The sequence below is a fragment of the Tyto alba genome, unplaced genomic scaffold, assembly GCF_018691265.1.
Source record: "Tyto alba isolate M040663 unplaced genomic scaffold, T.alba_DEE_v4.0 Super-Scaffold_14, whole genome shotgun sequence".
Taxonomy (NCBI): Eukaryota; Metazoa; Chordata; class Aves; order Strigiformes; family Tytonidae; genus Tyto; species Tyto alba.
Window position 1 is genome coordinate 32,896,093 of NW_024881276.1, and position 22,244 is coordinate 32,918,336.

General features: G+C 40.7%; 3 protein-coding genes across 12 annotated transcripts in view; 1 reads left to right on the top strand and 2 right to left on the bottom strand.

The window, feature by feature from the left end:
* Positions 1-16,277, bottom strand: part of GABPA (GA binding protein transcription factor subunit alpha) — a 28,364-nt gene extending 12,087 nt beyond the window's left edge. For 2 of the 3 annotated variants that reach the window (XM_042788308.1, XM_033009959.2), the window contains exons 1-5: positions 16,178-16,277; positions 12,393-12,493; positions 10,631-10,775; positions 9,686-9,770; positions 3,385-3,630 (exon numbers count right to left, since the gene is read on the bottom strand). In XM_042788308.1, coding sequence (XP_042644242.1) covers positions 3,385-3,630; positions 9,686-9,770; positions 10,631-10,775; positions 12,393-12,469 — 553 coding nt within the window. In that variant the 5' untranslated portion in view covers positions 12,470-12,493; positions 16,178-16,277. Of the gene's footprint in view, positions 1-3,384; positions 3,631-9,685; positions 9,771-10,630; positions 10,776-12,392; positions 12,494-15,634; positions 15,714-16,177 lie in introns of those variants that run through there. The other variant, XM_033009950.2, reaches the window with a different exon arrangement.
* On the top strand, positions 15,613-21,096 carry ATP5PF (ATP synthase peripheral stalk subunit F6). Of its 7 annotated transcripts, none has more exons than XM_033010015.2 (4): positions 15,613-15,718; positions 17,252-17,428; positions 18,659-18,783; positions 20,973-21,096. In XM_033010015.2, exons 2-4 carry the CDS (start codon positions 17,259-17,261, stop codon positions 20,999-21,001), a joined length of 324 nt encoding a protein of 107 aa, XP_032865906.1. In that variant the 5' UTR covers positions 15,613-15,718; positions 17,252-17,258; the 3' UTR covers positions 21,002-21,096. The 7 variants fall into 7 exon arrangements, with proteins under 7 accessions (XP_032865906.1, XP_032865870.1, XP_032865889.1 ...); XM_033009979.2 differs by lacking the exon at positions 15,613-15,718 and adding an exon at positions 16,513-16,619; XM_033009998.2 differs by lacking the exon at positions 15,613-15,718 and adding an exon at positions 16,535-16,584.
* Positions 21,097-21,331: 235 nt separating this feature from the next.
* Positions 21,332-22,244, bottom strand: part of JAM2 (junctional adhesion molecule 2) — a 38,423-nt gene continuing 37,510 nt past the window's right edge. For both annotated transcript variants that reach the window (XM_042788309.1, XM_042788310.1), the window contains exon 10: positions 21,332-21,965. In XM_042788309.1, the coding sequence (XP_042644243.1) occupies positions 21,933-21,965 (33 nt within the window). In that variant the 3' untranslated portion in view covers positions 21,332-21,932. The remainder of the gene's footprint in view (positions 21,966-22,244) is intronic.

A 22,244-nucleotide genomic window follows, 5' to 3' on the forward strand; every position in this document is an offset into this window, starting at 1 on the left:
GCAAGGGAAAACGTGGCTCAGCCCAACACAGAGCACACGAACTAAGCAACTACCAAAAGAATTTGGAAGAGAGTAATGGGCCTGAGATGGTTTCAACCCACATATTCTTTCCCAGCAAGTGAGGGCACCCAACAGTCATTGGTGAGATACTACATTGAGAGCGATTATGGGAGTCACGTTGGTATTGTGACTGAAGAGTATACTGCACTTGCTGTATTTTTCTAAGTGTAACTTATGTTTATATTGTGGATTTAGTAGAATTTGTATTATTCTGCTAAATCAGAAATCCCACGTAACATCAGCTACCTTCAAGTAAATTTGTTATTAAACATTACACCCTCCATGCACAGAATAGCTAAAAAAACCTGGTCAGAGGGTACTGCCCTCCAACACAAGGCCTTCTCTGTTCCTCACTTGGCCACCCCAGTGAGTAGGCCTGGGGTGAACAAGAAAATGGGAAGGGACACAGCCAGGACAACTTATTAAATTGTTGTTATCTTGATTCTTTTTTTTTTTTTTTTTTTTTTTAAATATGCTTTGGCCCTTTTGATTCTTTCCCCATGCCTCTGGAGGGGAAGTGAGCAAGTGACTGGGCAGAAGCTCACCTGCCAGCTGGGGTCAACCCACCACCCAGATGGGCTAATAAACGTGCACTATATATAGCAAGATAAAAATATAAAACAGAAAGCATAATACACCTCATCTAGAAAGACCACAGTAAATAAACCATTAAACCAAGAGTTTATACAATAGGACCCAATGCAAGCCTGTATTTGAATCAAACAAACCATAGCATCATGTTCTGGGATACCTGTTTGACATTTCAACATAACACATCATGCACATTGTTTAAATGCTCGTGCCAAACACACAAAAGTATAAGTCACACAGCAGAGAGCATATAGAAACGTTAATAAAGAATCAACTCATGATATACGCAATACATGACTTGTCGACTCAACACATTTTAACATAACAAGTCTGTTGTTTCAAGCAGGATTAGTGTGAACAAGATAGAAAGAAGATGGGTAATTCTAAGCATCATCTTCAAAACTTCATCAATGTTGTATGCTATATATTAAAACGTATCAGTGAGTATGAACTGGAAAAGCAGTGATATTTACTTTCACAGTCTCAAGGACAGGAGCAGAACAATTATGTATTTTTAAATTACAATACCCCAAACAGATGTCACCTTGACAAGTTTTTATTTTACGAATTAAAGGAAGCAAAGCTTTCTAAGTCTACAAACATAATCTAGGAGCCACGAATTCCATTTTGCTTAATAAAGGACAGTGACATTACATCATTTTTCACTGACGCTACCTAAAAACATTCAATGGAAACCTTTGGGAAAAGCCATATCAAAAGGGTTTTGGTTTTCAAAATGTTATCGGCAGTGAATTTTCATCAAAAAGCTGATAATTTGTTCTCATTGACAGAACATAATCTGCAGGTAACACGAATCATTACTTTCTCTAACCAGTTCCAAGGTTTCGAAGTTTCCTACTGCTCCCTCTTCTGGCTTTATTTCTCATACCAATTCATATTTTTCTTCTTCTAAGGGACCTTTGCAATGGTACCAAATTTTCAGATTCTATTAGCACAAATACCTTTAACAGCTAAGAATGTCATCTCCAGTAAAATCCACCAAAACATAACACAAAGAGAAAGCCACAACATTTTAAAGACCTGTGAAAAGCTAATTCTCCATTTGCAGTAAAACAGAGAAACCTGTAAGGATTAAGATACAGAACCACTACTTTTCTGGATGTTGATTATTTACTGACTGGACTTGACTTTCAATGTCAACATACCCTGTCTTCAAGGAATTGTTTTAGAGAACATTACAGAACCAAGCCTCACAACTCTTTGAAAGAACCTGGCCTCTTTTTCTGTTTTTTAAGATGTCTAATTATAAAAGTTGGGGGGGAAGAAAAAAAGGCTTTTTTGAGGGACTATGTAAGAACATTAAGAGCATTCTTTATTCTCAGAAACTTCCAACTGTGTCATAACACAGAAGCTTCTAGCGCCTTATTTCAACCCAAGTCCCTGCAATGTCAACTCAGATAACATTTACAATTTTATTATTTCTAGGAGGGCAGTTCAGCACATTTTTCTAATATCAAGAGAACACCATTGTTCTTAATACAGAGATCTCTGCCATGATAAACTAGTATGATTTTACTGGAAAATCTGTACTCCCAAGACACAAAGGACATTAAACTTCTAAAGTCAGAGCTGTGGGTTACAGGGTTTCTCAAATTTTAATAAGGTTGCTGCTTTATTAACAACATTATTCAATACAACAACGACACGGTTTTAAGTAATTTTCATCTTATATTAATGGGGGAGCATGTTGAAAAATACCAGTCTGCTTCTGGTAACTCCTCAGATTTTTATTTTTTTTTTCAAACATTCTGCGTCAAATCCCTGATTACCAATAGACATAGCATTGTGAAAACTATTTTGGAAGTGCTTGACAATGAGAACAAAAAGGCATGAAAAAGCCATTGCTTCAGTTATCAAAAATATATTCAAAATACTGGCAAGCTACATGACCTGCAAAGGCCTGTGATTTCACCTGAATTTGTAAACACTTCCAAATATATTCCAGTTTTGCAGGTCTGCTTAGATACTACAGCTTCATGCGCTGAATATGCCTTGACAATACATTTCTGCAAGTCACAACAAGCAACTCAGCTGGATAACCTCCTGAACATGATGTAGGTTTAAAACCCAGTTTCAGTTCAATCCTAAACAGGCATTCATTCAAAGATGCTTCTTCTAAGCTAGCATTAAATTAGCAGCCTGCTAAGTAACAACATTAATTCAAAAGAGATTATGATCAACCTGAACACATATATTCAGTTCTGAACCATCTTTTCTCAGTATATTGAAGTCACGTACGGCTTTCAATGCAAAATCTAACACCATACTCATCATCCTAGAACCTATGTACTATGTTCCAATATCTTTAGAGGCAACGCCCACCAAGTACTTAGTCTAGTTCAAATTCAGACCCACATGAAAAAGAGATTTATCACTAACATACGCATTTTTAAGGAGAGGAGGAAGAATTAAAGTGCTTTCTAAAAACTGCAACAACGAGAAGGTTATGGAGCACTATTTTAATAAAAGCACTATTTTAATAAAACTATTACAAGCAGTGATTCTCCTTCTCTTTAGACTTCTCTTACGCAGAAATTTATGTTGTACTTACCCATAAGAAGCCTTCTCTGAGGTACTGGAGCACTTTAATTATATATCCAAAATTAATTATAATTTATGAAAACACACCAATCCCCCAAACAAACAAAAGAACCCATCCCCTATCTGAACACTTGCACGCGCACACACACACACAGAGTCATGTGCTATTACCATAGGGTATGCCAAGGCGCTCCTGCTCCTTTCGGTAGCCTTCCAATGCTGCAGCCCATCGTGTCACTTGTTCAGAAGTTTCATCTGAAATTGTTGTAATATGCTTTGTTCCATCCAAGGTTATCACTTGAGCTTCCTCAACAAGGTGAGCTTCAGCCTCTGCATGATGAGCATCTGGATCAATCACCACCTCCACAGTCTCCACAGGCTTTACAATTTCAAGGATGTTTAACTTGGGCTCTATCCCTAGGTACAGAAAGATTAAACACAAAACTTAGACCGAAATGCAAACATAACAAAAACGTTATTTTAAAGCTTTGTGATTACTAGGTGTTAGCATACTTAGGAAAGAAGCATGACACAAAAGCATAAAGGTTCTGGAAGTGTCCTAAATTAGACATATTCTATTATACAGTATATACTTCAGTAAGGTGAATACAAAGCTGTCTCTCTTTCCTGCCCCCGTATTATAGATCCCCATTCTGTTTAGATGATCCATTTCACATATCATGAACAGAATGTTCAATATGTGGGCATAAAGAACAAGTATTTTGATCTGTAAGAAATATACCGAACCAAAGATTTTCCTTGTCATTATAATATGCTAAACGGAAAAAAAATATTTCAATTTTTGTGACCTATAATTTCAATTTTAACAACTACTAACAACCACACTTCTTTAAGAGATTTTTATCAAACATATTTTCACATTTAAAAAAACAAAACAAAACAAAACCCTGTAAAATGCCGTTTTATTACGATTTGGAAAATTGTCGTGGTTTAGGCCTGGTCAGCAGCCAACCACAATGCAGCGGCTCTCTCTCTTCCCCTCCGGCAATGAGAAGGGACAGAGAGCCAGGCTTGGGGTTCAAGATAGGACTGGGATGGGGAAAAATTTCCCCTTTATGATCACGAGCAAGAGGCAGACTCGTTAGGGGAAGGAAAAAAAAGAACATAGATTTATTACAGACACTAACAACACATAACAGAGTAGGACAGTGAGAAGCACTGCCACATCTTGAGAACACCTTCCCCCCACCCCTCCCTTCTTCCCGGGCTCAGCTCTGCTCCCGATATCTCTACCTCCTCCCCCAGTGGCACAGGGGCAGGGAATGGGGGGTGCAGTCAGCGCTGCCACTTCCTTTATCTTCGGTGAGGGGAGTGTCTGGAAATTGTTCCTCCTGCTCCATCGTGGTCCCCCTCTCACAGGAGACAGTCCTCCACAAACTTTCTCTGACATGAGTTCCTCCCATGGGCCGCAGCGTTCCCCACACTGCTCCATCGTGGGTCACCAACTTTCTCCGACTGGATTCCCTCCCACGGCTGCAGCCCTTCCAAAGCTGCTCTGGCGTGGGACTCCCCCGCATGCTGCAATCCTCCCAGCACTGAATTACAGCAGTGGGGCTACCTTTTCCCATGAGACCCCGGCCTTCTTCAGGCACAGCACCTTGATTATGCCAAGCAGGAGCCACAGGCCATAAATCAATGTCTGCTCCACCGTAGATCTTCATGGGTGGCGGGGGGGGCCGTCCTGCCATCTCATCACAGGATACAGGGGAGTCTCTGCTCCGGCACACCTCCCCCCTCCTTTCTTCCTCTGATCCTCCACTGACCTTCGTGTTCACGCAGCTGCAGCAACTCCTCCTCACAAGTCCCACTGCCTGTCACCACGTTCCTTCTTAAATACGTTATCGCAGATGCGCAGCCGATTGGCTCAATTTCCCAAACAGAAGTGGAGCTGACTTGGAGCTGGGGGAGCTTCGGGAAGCTTCTCACAGGGGGCCGCCCCGATAGCCCCCTCCCCTGCCACCAAAAAAACTCCACCATTCACTCAACCCAGGACAAAAACCTTGACTAGCATTAGGCAATTGAAAGTAGGATTCACAGGACATCACGTGGCCAGAATAACTTCAGTATCTTGTGCTGTGAGGTATAACTTTGTGTTCCTCCCATCTAATCTGCCTTAAAGCTCAATGTGGGATGGTAGGTTCTGTAGGTGACCATCTTAAAAGGTAAAACCACAATCTGTTCACAGTTTATAAGGGGAAATAAATGGAATACTTAGCTGTAGTACAAGAAAGAACAAACGAAGTCTTCTTCAGAAAAATATTCCTCTAAACTTTGAAAGGAATTCAGCTTGAGAAAAATATTAGAAAGAGAACACTACAAAGACTATAAAGACAACATACAGCAGTATGAAATTAAGAAAGTGAAAACAGATGTAGACAACTACTAAGTGGTTGATTAGATGAAGAAGCAAACATGAAGAAAAAGCAAACAAGTAACTTAGAGTAAGTGCTTTATCTAGGCCATCTCAGATTAACATGTACAGCACTGGCTTGTTTTAAAGTTAGATAGAAATTGGTAAGAGGAAATAATAAGGGTTAAGATTCTATTTTTGATCTTCAAAAAAAAGTAGAGAGAAAGGCTTCTAGAGAGGAACAGTTCACTATTGCTCAACAAAATAATTCACTCTCTGTCAAATAACTAAATGGCAAAAGAACTGTGAATCTACTGTCTTATCCATAATGCAAACATGGAGCTCAAAGTGAAGAGTCTCTGTAGAGGAATCAGCTTATAAGTAAAAATGCTGTGAAGTAACAGTCTGCCACCTAACCTACTGCAACATTAGATCAACATTAATTCACAGAGTTTGTCTGCATCTCTTCTCACATCTCTCTCTTTACCTAGTGCACAAGAAAACAGATGTCCAGTCTTCCTTGGACAGCATGTAAATTGTTCAACACAATGTGTCAGCTGCACACCCTGGAAGTATTAAATGGTACAAAAACTCAAGGACATTAGCTATCAAGACATGCCCAGGTGCTGCCACTACAAGTCCCTTCACTAATAATTGTCTGAAGCTAGAGAATATACTAGGGTTAAGACCGATCTACAGGCAACCTGTTTTTTTTTTTTTCTTGAAATGTCTAGTATTAACCACAGCCAGAAACAGTACATTAGTCAAACTGCACCTTTAATCTAAATCACTGTGTTTCATTACACTTATGAATCGTTCCTTTGCATACTAAAATAATAAGCCTAGTTATTGCAAAAAAAAACAGTTTAGAAACCAGTCAAATGAGGAGTTACACACTTAAAACAAAACTTGGACTTCAGCTACCTTAATCCAAAGAACCTTTTGTGCTTAACCACCACTTAGTCTCAAAATCTGTGTATCTACAGTACAGCTACATACACGTGCTCAGAAATTCTCAAAAACGCTAGACACTAACTTCTTATGTCAGTCAAGTGTTTAAAAAGTAGGTGGAACAGCATCTGTTTGTGAAAATGTTAATCTTGCAGCTGTGCTTTGGATGTGCATTAACAGAGAGAACTGAACTCACCACAAACAGCAGCTACAGACACTTTCATTCACAAGCACAGCTTTGACTCATTTAAGTTTGTGTATGTGGTATGTGAATGACCTGAATGGCAGGTTAACTGGACTTATTAAAATTCATATACTTTGCAAACAACAAGAAACAGAAGCAAAACTACATTGTTCACCTCTATAATTTAGGTGTCTCTCCCCCTATTGCTCAAACCAATGACTGTCAGAGATTGCTGTTCTCATTCTAGCCTCTTCAGTATAGTATCTCTGCCTCCCACAGTTCATCTGAAAAAAGTGTGGCAAGTATTTCCATTCAGGCTTGCCTCTACTCTGTTGATTAAGGAAGTAGAAAAAGCAAGAAAAGCCTCCTTCAGATGACAGGCTGCCAGCCAGATCTCCCACCTCTGAAGTTTTCCCCAAAAATACTTCAACCTATGCCATACACCCAGCACTGGAATTTACAACTGAAAAGTTTACCTTCCCTTCCCTCCCACCCCAACTGTTTCCTTTATTAAAAGCAAAACAAAACATGCACACATACGCCCCCCCCCAAAAAAAAAAAAGCAAGCAAGCAACTAAAGATAGGGTCAGAATCCATTTTATCATATCTCCAGCAAAAAAAACACCTATTGACCTTAACAGTTTAAGGATGGCAAAACGTTAATCTGGTATTATCTATAATCAGACCAGCAGAAGAAAGACTTGATCAGATATAACTTGTGTCTGGATTAAAAAAAAAAGATAAAAAAAAGAGACCAAAGTATTTGCTATGGAGGTCTTAAAAATTAAGAGCTTTTTTCAAATTCTTTGACATATAATGCACCACAGTTACTCAGATCTCCACCGACTTGCAAGAGGCTTAGTTCAGAGAAATACAGAACAGGGCTGCACTCAAAATTGCTGTTCCCACAATGGCAGGAAAACCATATACATCTCAATTCTTCAAACCAGAAGAAATGAATTATGTCAAGGCGGAGTGACGGGATGGTCCTTCTAGTAAAAAGAATAAGCAGGACTGATATTTTATCTGCTGTAACTTATACTAAGATATCTTTGTATGAAATGATATAAAAGAACTACAATGGACTAATTCAGCTGGTGTTTATTCCTTTGAATTTAGAGATGGCTAATCAAGATCTGACAGAACACGAACTGACATATCAGCTTTTCTCTTAAGAAATAAGAGTCAAATCCATCACAAGAATCAGCACCACTGATTACTGCTAGCTGAATTATATATATTATACAAGTTGGGGAAAAATAAAAATAAGCAAATCAAGAATATTTCAATACCTCATCCATATAAGAAAAATATGCACATGGCACAAGAAGCTATTTTTTCCCCTCTGTCTGAAAGGGACACTGAAGTCAGAGTAACAAGTCCATTTCTCTGTTAGTGATCCAAATATCTTCCTTTTATTACTTATATCCATGCTGTTTGCTTTCCGATATTCTTTCCTGCCACATTTTACTTGCCTTCAGCAGACAGTTTTCTTACCAGTTGCTTAAGTGTCAAGTATTATGGCCTGAAAAGCAACACTGAGGATCGTGCTAAAGCTACACAAAAGTACTTAATACTCAGGTGTTTCTTTTAAGGACAGGGTGAGAGAAGGAAGGACAGGGTCAAAAAAGAAAAAACAACCAAAAAAACCCCAACACAAACAGCAACAACAACAAAAAAAAAGAAAAACCCACAAACAAAACAAAACAGAAGCTTCTTGTGCTATAGGGTCAATCACCTCAGTTTTACATTGAAGAAGAAAAAAAAAACCACAGGAAGAAAATGGAAGATAATAGTGAAGATATTTACCATCTGCATCCTTTTGAAAGTGGAAGTCTGAGCACTGCATACTATAAGCTACTGGGCATGGATTAAGAGCAGTTATTCCAGTTCCCCGGAGGATATTTCTACTCTGTTTTTAAAACCAGAAAGGTAGTTCAATCCCCGTTAAATACAGGAAACTGAGAATTCAATCTAGCACCAGTCACCCGACACAGCATCAAACGCAAATTGTCAGTCTTACTTAATACTGTTAATACAAAACAGAAAGGCTTTCTTCTGTCCAATATACACTGAAAACCAAGTGTGCTCCCTAAATTTTGCTAATCTGAAATGCTGACATAACTCAAAACAGATAATCAAAGATACCCTACTCCAGTACGAATCTGTCACTGAATATATGGCAACAAACGTCTGTAGCTGTCCCCAGAGCCCACCAGGAACGCTGTCTTCAGTGAGTGGTGGCAGTCCTTCCACTCAACACATACAGAGGGGGAAAAGGAGAATAGGACAAAAAGCAAAACATTCAAGATACTAATTCCTGAGGATTCCACAAGGGAAAATACTGTCATGCCTGATAATAGAAATAAAACCTATGCATCACAAATCCCTACCCACCTGGTTAATGCTCCTCTGCCAGAACCGTTTACTCTGACTCCTCATCCAGAGAAAACAGACAACAGACAGTGATTTCAGCCTTTCAATACCAAATTTTCAGTTAGCTACATATACTCTCATAATGAAAACTGTTCATGGAGCACACAAGCTCACACACTTTACAGAGATGAAATTGTCACCTACCTGAACAAAAATCTTTTGCCTGCTTAGATACTTGGTCTGGTATGAGTATTTACTCACCCTTAATGAGACTCTCATGCTGTAACTGTCATTAATTGACCCAGGTTTGTTTAGATTTTTTTTTTTGCTTGTTTTTTTTTTTTTTTTTTAACTTAAAAATTGACATGAAGTTACTATAAAAAACATTTGAATTAGCATCAGTCCATGACATTTATTTTAATTACTACTACTTATAGCCACAGTACACAATGAAGGAGACATTCTTAAGCTATGTGACCATTCAAGGATTTTCTCAATTTTGCAGCTAGAAGTAGTAGAGAATTAGGTTTGCTCGCAAGCACTGCTACAATATTAATTTGTCTGTCCAACAGATGAAAATAACTGCTTACCTTGCCTAGATATTACTTGCACGCTGAGTTGCACTGTTCCATCTGTTTTTACTCCTTGATCAAAAAGGCTTCGATCTGGGTCCAGCTTGATAAAAGCAAAAAAAATTAAAAATATGTATTAGTCTCACAGTTTTAAGAAACTTACCCTCCTTTAAAGTTTAGAAAAACTTAAGTGTTTACAGCAAATCTTCTGAAGAAGCATGCAAATATTTTTAGTACTATGTAGACACAGTACAAGACAAAGAATTTGACTGGAATTTGAAACTTGCTACTCTGTTCTGTTGAAGGTAGTTTCACTTACAGGGACATCTTTTAACCTAAAAAAAGCAATGCAATACCTGAAAGTACCTTTGCTTTGTGAAAAGTGTCTACAGTTCCTTTTGTCAGTTTTTAACACCTTCATAAAAATTCTTGTCTTTAAAGCAGTAGTCTCCCTGTTGTTTCTGGAGAAGTCACAGATGTCTGATTATAACTACAAGTACAACATGCAGCTAGACACAATGTGAAACAGTTACATTGTCTAACACGTGGTGATGCCTATAAAAACAGTGTGTGTGTGGGAGGATGTATTAAGTAATGTTCTGTTGTCTGTGCACCTGAATAGTATAAAAACCTTCTCACTTTATTCAGATTCAAAACGAGAATAGACTAGTATAAGTTCAGGCAGCAAAAAACTATGCGGGCTACCTCAAGAGAAGATAGCACTGTTGTTGCCCTCATTCTTCTTTCACTTGGAAGGTGGCAATTTTTTGCTTTCTTATCCTCACCTCAGGAACCCCAAAAGTTTTTTGATTTTATTCACACTGAATTAGGGTGCATACATTAAATGGTCTGGTGATAAACGAACCTGATGAAGTTAAACTCTTAATCAATGGAAGAAAGGGAGGAAGTATGTAAAACATTTCTCCATTAAGAGGTTAAATCTTTCACAGCCTTTCAATTTACCTGGATATCTTGCAGGCAAATTTCATGTGCATCCAAGGAACACTGCAGTCTGGGTTCCAGCAGCTTCTTAAGATTTCCAATTGGTTCATTGATGTCAATAGCTTGACTCACAAACTCTGCTGTGGTATAGGTTTGCTCAACGATGCTTAAATACCAAATTAATACAACAAATCATTACCTACATGTTAATACAGTAGGCATAGGAAAGCTTAAAAAAAAAAGTTAGAAATAAACTATGTAAAATGTAATACTGACTCTGAAATCTTAACACCACGCAGAAAAACTCTTAGCTTGAGTAGAGAGTGAATTACTAAATTTGGCCCTATTGATTTTACAGTTGTGTAACTCTTCTTTTACTCTGTCACCGTTAAAAAGCTAGGTCAAATACCAAGATCATTTTCAGAAAAACTGTTTCCAAGAGATTAAGTCATGATTAGTGTATTATACATTATTAGCTTGCATGTAGAGTAAACTAACTCTGTTTGTCTTGCCTAGACTGTACTTAAATGATATTCAAGTTAAAAACACACACAGAAACTTAACAGATAGGGAAAAAAATTAGGAAAAAATGTCCACCCTCACAGAGAGTAATTAATCATCTGTATCTTTTCAACAATCAGCACAAGGATAAGCTTAATACATACAAGAGACAACCCGAAGGAACTACAGAAGTATGGGGCCTTTAAGGAAAACTTAGTCACGTCATAGCTGTCCTGCACTAAAATGATGACAGTATTGACATAGGCATTCAGAAATATCAATGTTATGGGATTTATGTCTTAACAACCTTAGACAGCTGGTGTCTCTACATTTACACAGAAGGAAATCTGAAAGTATATAGACATAGTCAGTTTGTGAGTAGTAAAAATGTACAAGGAGCTCAGAATAAGAGGAAACTAATAAGTGGTTTTAAATCAGTTCTCCAAAACAGGTTCTTAAAGAGCAGGTCACCCAGCAGCCTCAGTTATTTCTATCCAACGCATTAACTGTCTCTGTACTTTCAAAAACAGTTGTAAAAATTAGGAGGATAGCATTAGGAAGAGAAGAACAGGCTGAGGCATCAAGACTTCGGTATTTACAGATTCAGTGGCCCTAACAACAATAGTCAATGAATACAGAACGTCATTTCTGCTCTGTAAAAAAACAAATGGTCCTGTATAACAGTAAAGCAATGGACTGGAGAAATGGAAACGTTCATCTCAATTACAGAAGGATACATTCAAGCTGAAAGGTTTGCAGCATGTACATGTAGACATATTCCTACAGATGTGAAAGTAGGGAAAAGGACTACTACGAATATAGCAAGAGACAAACAAAATGGTTTAGGATTTAAGCAATTAAGATTGAAGAACATGATAGCATTATACTGGTTTCCTATAGTGGCTACAGTTCCACATCAAAAAAAAACCCACAATTTCATTAAATAAAAAAACAGAAAAACTGAAGAGAGCACAAGCAAAACTAAGAACTTCGTGTCCAGCAAGAAAGTTGAAAAACTGTGAAGAATCAACAGCAGGATTACGGAGATCATACCGAGCCAGTTGCATCTGCCAGTTTAAAGTTAGTTCCTTCACCTAACTAGAACACACTTGTACTTATTTCATAAACATGGCCATCTCTGAAGTATTACACAGTACCCACTAATAAATTTGAATAACCAAACTTAGTATGTGCAGCCACAAATCTGAAATCAATTAAAAAAAACCCAAATAAATAAATTAATGGCAGCCTAAGGACCCCAAAAAGCCAAGACAGTACATACCTTTCTTCAGTGCATTCCTGTTTCTCAGTTCCATCAATTTCTATTTCTATCAGCTCCTCTGCCTCCCTCTTAGTCATGGCTAAAATGTCTTAAGAACAGATCTACAAACAGAAAACAATTTTCTTTGTAAGTCACAGATCAACAAAACTAGATAATTGGTTGTTTCCTATCAAACAGTTTTTAAACCAAATACCAGGATGGCTTTTTAAAGACAAGTATTCACCTGAAAAATAAAGCCAACAGCTAATACAGACTTCACAAAATAGATGTCAATACCTGTTCCTCAAACAAATGTTCTATGGGCAAATCCAGGACTACAAATGGACATTAGCACTGAGCCCAAAGCCTGAGTTTCTTGGAGGCATCCAAATTTGCTGAATGTTTTTGTTATGTGTCAGCTACAGCTTTTACTGGTTGGTTGCAAAGAACTTCTGAAAATTCTTTGGAAGTTATGAGTACTTTTGCTGTCTAGATTCAGCGACGTACTATCTTCCTAGCAAGGCTGAAAGAGGCTGCTTATAAATTTAAGCTGCATTTTACATAAAATGCTGCAACAGGAAGCTAGACAGAAGATCCATGATTTCCTCATGGGTAAATCAACTCAGCAATAAAGTGTTTATTGACTGTCACATCTTTCTATCCATCCCTCTCACAGGCGATCACTTGATGTGTGCATAATGAACAGATCTTGTTAAGTCCCAAACTAATGCAGTATGTTAGCAATTAAAAGGAAAACTATTCGGTGATGATATCCTCATCGACACTGCAGATTTTCACACCCTGTAGAATACTGGAGTCTGTTGGAATGTAAGGAGGGAAAAAAAGAATTACAGCATTTGGTTTGTAAAGACGTAATTTGTATAATATTATCATGTTTCACTAGCCATCCCATATATCACAAGTATGAAATATACACGATAAAAGAATTGGGCCAAATTATATTAACAGTTCACAATAAATAATACATCCAACTCATAGGAAAAGGAATAGGAAGTAGGAGTACAAAGGAAAAAAAAAATCACAATAGAAAAAGCAAACATGCTATTATTTAACTATCCACAGTAGAAGAGGTCAGTAAGGTTTGCATCCTGGAATCATTTTTTTCCAGGCACTGTTCTAACTCAAACCCAACTGTTAGTAAGAGAATTTACTAAAGACAATAAGGGAACTTATTAAACTTTAGAACTTCTCAAAAGGAAAAGCAACCAATTTGTACAGTTGTTACAGAATACATTTAAAGAAATTCAAACTACTTCTATCCTTCAAAAACTATTGTGTAAAAGTTGAAGAAATCAAGTGCTGCATGTGATATCAATCTCTAAGAAGCTACCAGAGCTAGGCAGGAGTAAATAGCACCTCATTAATACCTCACCAACAGAAACAAAACCAAGATCTGTTCTGCTCACAGATGTGGCTCTGTGAAAATCCCCTAACTGCCAGGGCAATGTCCACTGAGGAGGGCCCTGGGAGTCCAACGCCCATATCACTTAATCTTGTATATCATCTTCACACTAAGTGGGGAAGAATGAAACACCATGTGTGAAGAATGAAGACAAGCTGAACTAAATATCTGAAAGAACTGACATCTGCATGGTTACAGGTTGACTGCTAAAAGATTTTTTGAAATTAAGGTTTGAGCAAAGTCCCTTACTGAAAACTGCCAGAGCAGCTAGCTGGTGTCATAAAAAAGAGGGGAAAATCTTTCCTGTATTAGCAATCTGATTAAAAACCCAAAACAACAAGAGTAAGTTATAACTTTTGTTGTGAGGAAGTTTACCAGTATGGTCACAAAAGGGGTTAGGCTAGGATTTCTGTTCCTCAACATATTCATAAGCTATTTATTGAAAAAACTATGCAGACCAGCAGAAAGAACTCACCATCTTGAATGATTTCTGGCAGAAAATATTCAACATTGATAAAGACCAAGTGATAACTGTGAGTAAATATTATAACAGCATAGTTACTGTGTAGAAGTAGACAAGACATTTTGAAGTCCCTATGGATTGGACTCCAGATTGGCAGCTGGACCAGTAACTGTTCACTCACTCTTCAAAGAAGGTTTGTGGTTGCATCTTGCAGGCTCTACTACATTTCTGGTTACCCTGGGGAGGTAGGAGAGGGGAGCACAGGCAGCAGGTACAGAAAGAGGAAAAAGGATGGTTCCACTGAGCACAGATGCAAGAAAGGGAGATGACGGGTGGAAAGCAGAAGAATAACATTACAAAAACATGCAAAGTAATTTAACAGTTCAGAGAAACCTAATGGGTAAAAATTATTCAGTCTTTCCTATGCTAGAATACAGAAAGACTCCTGATGATACAAACATTTCACACGAAGTCTAGCAAAATTTGTTGCTACAGGATGATGAAGAGATTGAAAGCGTACATAGGTTCGGATGAGACTAAGCTTCCTGAGCCTTCCCTGAAGGCTACTGAGAAACAAGAGAACGCAAACAGCCTGGCCAGCTAGGAGGGTCAATGCAGTAGCAATACTACAACAGCAGCGTTTGTTTGAAGGAACATATAAAACTGTACTAGATTTGTGGAAGGTAGAGCTGATTTCTCTTTGTTTATATTTTTCCTTCAACCTAAAAAGTCCCAAGACTTACCTGTTCTCCAAGAAGGAATCTGACCATGATGCCTGACAAAGCTCTCCACTAGTGTAAGTAAGAGCAGGCACTTGTCAATAGAGCCTTTTTTTCCCCTGCAAGACAGCCCAGTGCTACTCCAGTATCTTTTACAGTTTGGCTTCGGCACACAGTGGAGAAGTCCCATTGTTCTCTTAACATCTATCCTTTCTTTTCCTTGGAACACAAGGAATTAAGCAAGTAACAAGCCCACCGTGATACGGGCACAAACTCTACTAAGAAAATCAGCGCTTGTTATCCTACCAGGTAACTGTGAAGCGGGGGGGTAACTACTGGAGCCCACATGCATTGTCATTCGATACTGAAGCCCGATAACTGGAGACAGTTGTGCTCCCGAGAAGCTCTGATGTTTGTGGAGCACTGAGTATTATCCATCCCTATTCTTGTTCAAATTCTAAGTACCAACACAAACCAGACAACCTGTTCTTTCCAGATCAGCTCTTGTAAGTTAACAGCCAGTCCGGACTTAAGACAAAGACAGCGGAGCACTGAACGGGGTGAAGTCACGCCTGATTTCAAGTGTTTTTCTTCCTTATCGACAGCCCGAAGTCAGAAAGCAAACCCGAACTGGGAGAGGTGGTTGTGCAGCACGTACCTGGCCGAACACCAAGAAGCAAGCGAAGCGAGATGCCAAACACCCTCTCACGTTTCCACCCCAGCTAAGTTCTCACCGGCGGAGGTAAGCTTTCGCGCCCCAGCCGCCGCCGCAGGACCCGCGGCGGGAGGGCTCCAGCCTCCGCCCGGGGCCCCGCGCCCCGCCGCAGCCTCCATTGCCCGCTGGCGGGGCGGCCGGCGGGCAGCGGCCTGGCCCGGAGACGCCGCGGCCCGCGGGGACGGGGCGCCCCAGCCCGCTCCTCCAGCCGCGGGGCCGCCGCCGCCTCCGGCGGGCGGGCGGGGAGAGCGGCGCCGCAGCCAGGCCGGCGCAGACCCGCGGCCGAGCGAGGCCGCTCCTCCTCGCAGGCCCCGGTTCTTCCCCCGCCACCCCGCCCGCATCGCTTCCCCCCCTCCTCCCTTCCTCCTCCTCCTCCTCCTCCTCCCCGCCGGCGCCTCGTCGTTGTTTGAACCCGAAACGGAAATGAGACTCGCGGCGCCGGGAAGAAACGGAAACAAAACACAGGCCGGGCCGCGCCGCGCTCACCCGCTGCCGCCGCCGCCGCCGCCGCCACCGTCCGCCGCGCCGGCCCCGGGGGGAGCGGCCGCACGACGCCTCTCGCCGCCCGCGGCCTCGCAGCTCCCACGGGTCCCGCCGCCGCCGCCGCCGCCAGGAGGCCGTCGCGCGCTCGGGATTGGGCAGCGCGGGCCCGGGCGGGGAGGGCGCGCCGACACCGACACCCCCCCGCGCAGGGGAGGGAACTACAGCTCCCGGCAGCCCCCGCGCGCGGCCAATCCGCGACTGGGGGCGGGATTGGCGATGCCTGTCACTCCGAATCCTTTCCCACCCTCTTCCATCCCCCACTTCCCCCCCCCCCCCCACTCCCCGCACCCGGAAGTGTCCGCGTACTTCCGGCGGTAGCGGGCTTGTATCCGCGCTCCCTCCGCACGGCGGTGGGCAGCTGTGTGGTGTGGTGAGGTGCGGTGCGGTGGGTGTTGTCGCCACCGCCGCCCCGGGTACCCTATCCCCACCCCCCCCCGGCCTGCGCGGCCGTGGGGCTCCGCGCCGTGGTTGGCGGCGAGCCGCGCGGACGGGGCAGCTTCCCGGCGTGCACTGCGCGGGGGGCGGGGCGGACCGGTGGCGGTGGCTCTTCCAAGGTGACCGGGGCTGGGCCGGGCTGTTCTCCGCCGCCCGTTTGCGCTTGGGGCACCCGGGCCCTGGGGCTGACGGCGTCTCCTGGCCCCGCCGCCTGCGGGGGCTTCTCAGGGCGGGTGAGGCGGGGACGGAGGCGCGGGGGGGTGGAGCGGTAGGGCCGCTGCTGCTTGCTTCGGCTGGGCTAGAAGTGTTACTTTTTCTTTAAACAAGGCAAAACTTGTAATTCCCGGTTAGTCTGGGTGGCGGTGCGAGCGAGGTCGGTCGCCGGGTGCGGTCGAAGGGGACGTGTAGCGGCCGCTTGAATTCTCACCCCGGGTTGCAGGGTGGTTTAAATATTCTCCCGGGTTTAAGGATCATCTCTGAACTAAATCTGTTGCTTCTTTATGCATTTACTTTGCGGGAGGCACTAACTCATTCCGTGTTTCTGTTTTGGCTTTTTTTTTTTTTTTATATCTAAAATATTAGTGTCACCATGATTCTGCATCAGATTCTGCGACTTTCTTCCATTTTTCGCTCTGCTGTTTCCGTTCACTTACGCAGAAACATAGGGCTTTCTGCTGTTGTCTTTAATAAGACAAAAGAGCTCGATCCAGTTCAGAAGCTCTTCGTGGACAAGATCAGAGAATACAACACAAAGAGCAAGTAAGTAAAAGGAAGTATTTTAAGGCTGATGGCAAAAGGGGAAAAATGTTGATTTTGACATGCTAAAATACGTTAGCTTTATAGGTTGGTCTCTAAGCACTTAAGGTATGCTTTTCTGCAACACTTACTGATGGTGTCACAAGTGAGAAAGCATCTTGCATACATCATAGAAAATGTCCATCTCATTCCCCTTAATTAAAAAAAAAAAAAACTGATACTGTTCTTTTTGGGGAGTTAGGCACTTGATTTTTTTTGAACGCTACATAAACATACCAGTATGTTAATTTTTACCCATCTGTGTGCTCTGTACATAGAAAAAAAAAAAAAAAAAAGCAGCACCTCTTTTTTTGTCTGGGGAAAATGGCTATTCTTCAGTCTCATTTCCAGATGCTGAATGGAAATAGCCTCCAAAAGTAAATGAAAATTAATGGAACTATGAGACTGATTCATTAAACATCTTAAGTTAATAAGCAGTTCATTCAAATGGAATCTTGTACTGTTTGGATGAACTACTTAACAGGAAACTAAAACTATAGTAATTCTGTGTAATTTATTATTGGGATGAAAATAAGACATTCATTAGTTCTACTGGAGGAAGATGTGTGTTTCCACACCTACAAACTAGCCTGTGCAGGGAGACATATTTTTGGTGGCTTTACCAATCATAAATTGTATCTGTGTTGGTAAAACTGAGCATTGGTAATCTAAAGAGGGTAATTAACCATCTTAATTATTTTATACTTGTATCCCAAGAAATGTCTGTCTGAATCTACATGAATACAAGGTGCTCTATGTCTTGGGTTTTTTTCTTGTTTAGTATTCAAAACGTTCTTTTTGCAAGAACAGTTAAGCTTTCCTAACCAAGATCATTACTTCAGAAATAGCAGAGGTACAAATCACAATTTTGTTAGGAAATCACACCTGGAACAAGTGAAACTAACAGCCCTGAAAGCTTGGATACTCAGCATACTTTTGTGTCTGAAAAGGCTACATCTAGCTTGGATTTTCATCACTGATAGTAGAAAGCCTGTACTACCCTGAGATCCTTGTTTGTGTGTGAGGTAAATAGGCCCTAAGGTGTGTCGTATCTTGACTTTTGGAAGTATTTTAAGTGGTTTGCTTTAGTTGGCTGTCGAAAAGGTTTTTAATTCATAAATGGCCATGCAAATTTAGAACTTCCACATGAAATTCACAACTGAACTGTTAATAAGAACTTTAAATGCTTTTTAGGCAAGCTGGAGGGCCTGTTGATACAGGACCGGAATTTCAGAAAGACATGAATGAATCTCTTGCCAGACTTCAACGGGCGTATGGTGAGGGAGATCTAACCAAGTTTCCAGAATTTAAATTTGAGGGTGAGTTAACAATCTTACTAATTTATAATTGCAAGTAAGGACATGTTCACTGACCGGATTTCTTAATTCCATTTAGTTTTTATTTGAACCAGCAATTTCATGTAAGATGCCTTCAGTGAATCTCCTTACTTTGCACAGTTTGCATCTGATTCCATCTTACTCCTTTTTTTGATTATTTGCCTTTTCCAGTAGAGGTGTTGACTGACTGATGCTTAACACGTGCAGTCAGATCAGGCCGTCTTAATTACCCTTCATAGATCCTAAGAAATAGCCCAAATATAAAGGGAAATATCCCAGGGCCTATTGCTATATTTTTTTCTCATCCTCCCAAAGAGGTCAGCAGACTGTAATTTGAAAACCAGTTGTCTGTCATCCAAATGACAATTTGTGAATTTTGTAAGTGCATCTGAAAAGTCAGTGACTTCGGAAAATGAACACAGAACTTAACTTTGTTACTTATGATTATTTACTGACTAAATTATATTAAACCTTTTTCTTCAGTTATTTGGCTATGATGTCTGTTTAACTGCTCAAAGTTTGTGTTAGTATGTTTTCATATTACCCAGATTAATTATGACAAGAAGAATGTTTGTGACTATTGGCTTATCAAGAATGCAGAGAAACTGCACAGATGCTGTCTGCCGTAAAACATAAAAGCAATTTCATTTTTTTACAGACAGGCTCATTTCTATAGTTGGTTTCTTTTGCTTGCTTATATAAGTACAGCTCTTAAGTCTTCATTGTTCACAAGCAGTTTTAGCTAAAGTCAGGTTTTGTAGGGGGTAAGCTGTCAGCAGCTGGTAGCTGGGATTCAGGAATCTTTTCAGCATGCCCATGTGTCTGGTTTACGTGGCAAGGCTTTGGTAGCAGGGGGCTGCAGGGGTGGCTTCCATCAGGAGTGGCCAGGAGGTGTTCACTCATCAGCCAGCCAGTTCCACTGGGCTCTGGAATGGACCCACTGCAGGACACAGCTGAGCCAGGCAGTGATGCTGGTGATGCCTCTGTGGCAGCGTATTTTTGAAAGAGTAAAAAACGCTGTCTCTATCCGCAACCCTTCTGTGGAGGGATGGAGGGAAAGAGAGCATGAAGCTTGGTGCACATCTGCCAGGCAGCCAGAGTCAAGCCACCATAGTCAGTGACCTGTAATTCTGATCAGACTGATTGGAAATTCTAATTTAGACTAGGAACACACCTAAAAATGTTTGGTGTTTTGGTGGTATTCCAGTTGGATTAAGGAAGAATCTGGTGTCAGATTGTTGCAGGTGCAAATAAAACAGAGCATCTGTAAATTAGGATCCTAGAGTAGGAAGTTTCTTCCCCCCCAGTTTTAGGGATGTGGCTTCTACATATTCAATTTTATTTCTATGTAATACATGAAACAATACCTATTAAAGTTTAGGATTTTGTTTGTAATGAAACAAAATTTGTGTGACCATAGGAACAGAACAAAGCAGGGTGGTGGGAGACCATGTTCTTTTACCACTGTTGCCTATTCTTAATCTAATTTCAACAAATTTTTGAAACTAAGTGGCTAGATGGGTAGAAACTTAACTTTTTTGTGTTAGTGAAGATTACAATAAGGTGAGCCTTACCTCTCAGACTCTTTGGAGCAAGGAGAACAGGCATTAATAGCCCACCTGTCAAAAGCCCTAACACTTCAAGTTTGTAGCTTTGACATCAAGGACTCCTTCCTCAGTGCTTGTATGTGGAGAGTATCTTTTGCTGAGTAGAGTTGAAATCAGGCACTCCATTCTGACAATCAGCTATAAGATACTAATCAAGAGGAAAGAAGAGCTTGGTTACTTGTTCTTGTATCAGAGCCCTGTTGGAAATATTAGTGTCATGTCCAGTAACATTCTCGTTGACTTCTTCAGTTTCTCTGCTGCCTTCTCCCCTAGCCCAGGTGTTGCTAAAAGCTGTTGTGGCTGAATGTTACCAAGGTGCATGTCTGTCTTAAACCTTATGCATAACTACTCTAAGGTAGAAAAGACCTGGCTCTAGCATAGCGCTGCCCACATCCACTCACACCCTGATCCAAACAAAGTGGTGGTGTAGACTGGAATGTACAAGAGCTTGCTTTAGCTTGCCAACTTAAAGTTTAGTTTTCGTTGAATAACAGATGAATTGTGGAGTTCAAGGCTGGTATAAAGAGAGATTAATATGACTTTTCTCTCTCCTTCCTCCTTTAGAGCCCAACTTTGAGGCGACTCTGAAGTGATCTCTACAGGTTGTACACCAAACAGCCATTTACATCAATGGAGTTGCTGAACACAGCACCAGTTGTAACTTAATAAATGTAGTATTTCAGTTTGATTTCAGAAGTGTGAGTTCTTAACTGTAGGGTGAGCAGTTAGCTACAATCATCAACTCTTAAGTGACTGAGACATCGGAGTAGTATTTATCCACGTTAACTACATTTTAGCGCTGAGAAGTTATAACACCACTAACACCACACCAAGAAGGAACTACTTGTTTTTGAGTTTGTCACATTCAAAAAGCTTCTGCAGGAAAAAAAAAATCAGTAACTGAGCTATTGACACAAACACTCTAGGTTCTGAGGAGCTATTTATTTGTGACACTTCAACAGTTAGGGTCCAGATAGTACAGCTTGAGTTGTACTGGCATGATCACTGCATGAGCATCAATTACAGAAAGCTTTATTCTGTCAAGATAGTGAATTTAAGGCTGCCTGACTACTTACACACTTAGAGATGGCTTTTGCAAATCTAATACAGTGTCAAGGTACTATGAAGTCAGAATTCCAGGAGAGTTTGAGCCCCTGACAATAGTGGATACATAAGTAGTAGAAGTAGTGGTAGCAAGGTCATCTATGAAAAAGTTATGTGAATAGATTGTTCCAAGCTGTAGGAATGAATCCTGTATTCCTGCATGTATACATGAACAAAATGACAGTTCTTCACACAAATTGACTTGCACATTCAATTTAGTTCTATCTTAAGGTTTTTTGGGTTTTGTTTTTTTTTTAAAAAGCAATCACAGTTAGGTTGACTAGATCTAAACAGTGGCAGTTTCTATTTTCAGCATGTAGTACATGGAAACAGTATTTACAGAGTAGAGGTCAAAAGATCCCTTTGATACTTTTGTATAACAAGTAGTCATTTGATGTCCCTCACAGAGGCTGAAATCTTCTAAATAACAAAGGACTTTGTATGCTTGAAATCCTAAATGAAGCAGACAAGGTTACATAAGTAATAGTTCAAAGACTTCAACCGGATTAACATTTAGTGTATGCTTCAGAAGAAACTAAGGCATTGAGATTGAAAAGAAGCATGCCTGAAGCACTATTAGTTAACATTTTCTGTCTTCTGGAAAAGGAAGTCTACAGCATGCACTGCTACACAAAATAGAAATAATAACCTATTAAAAAATACAAGTATCAAACAGCTCTGAGCATCTGATCCCTAGGTGCATTAATATTAATAAACAGATACCACATATCT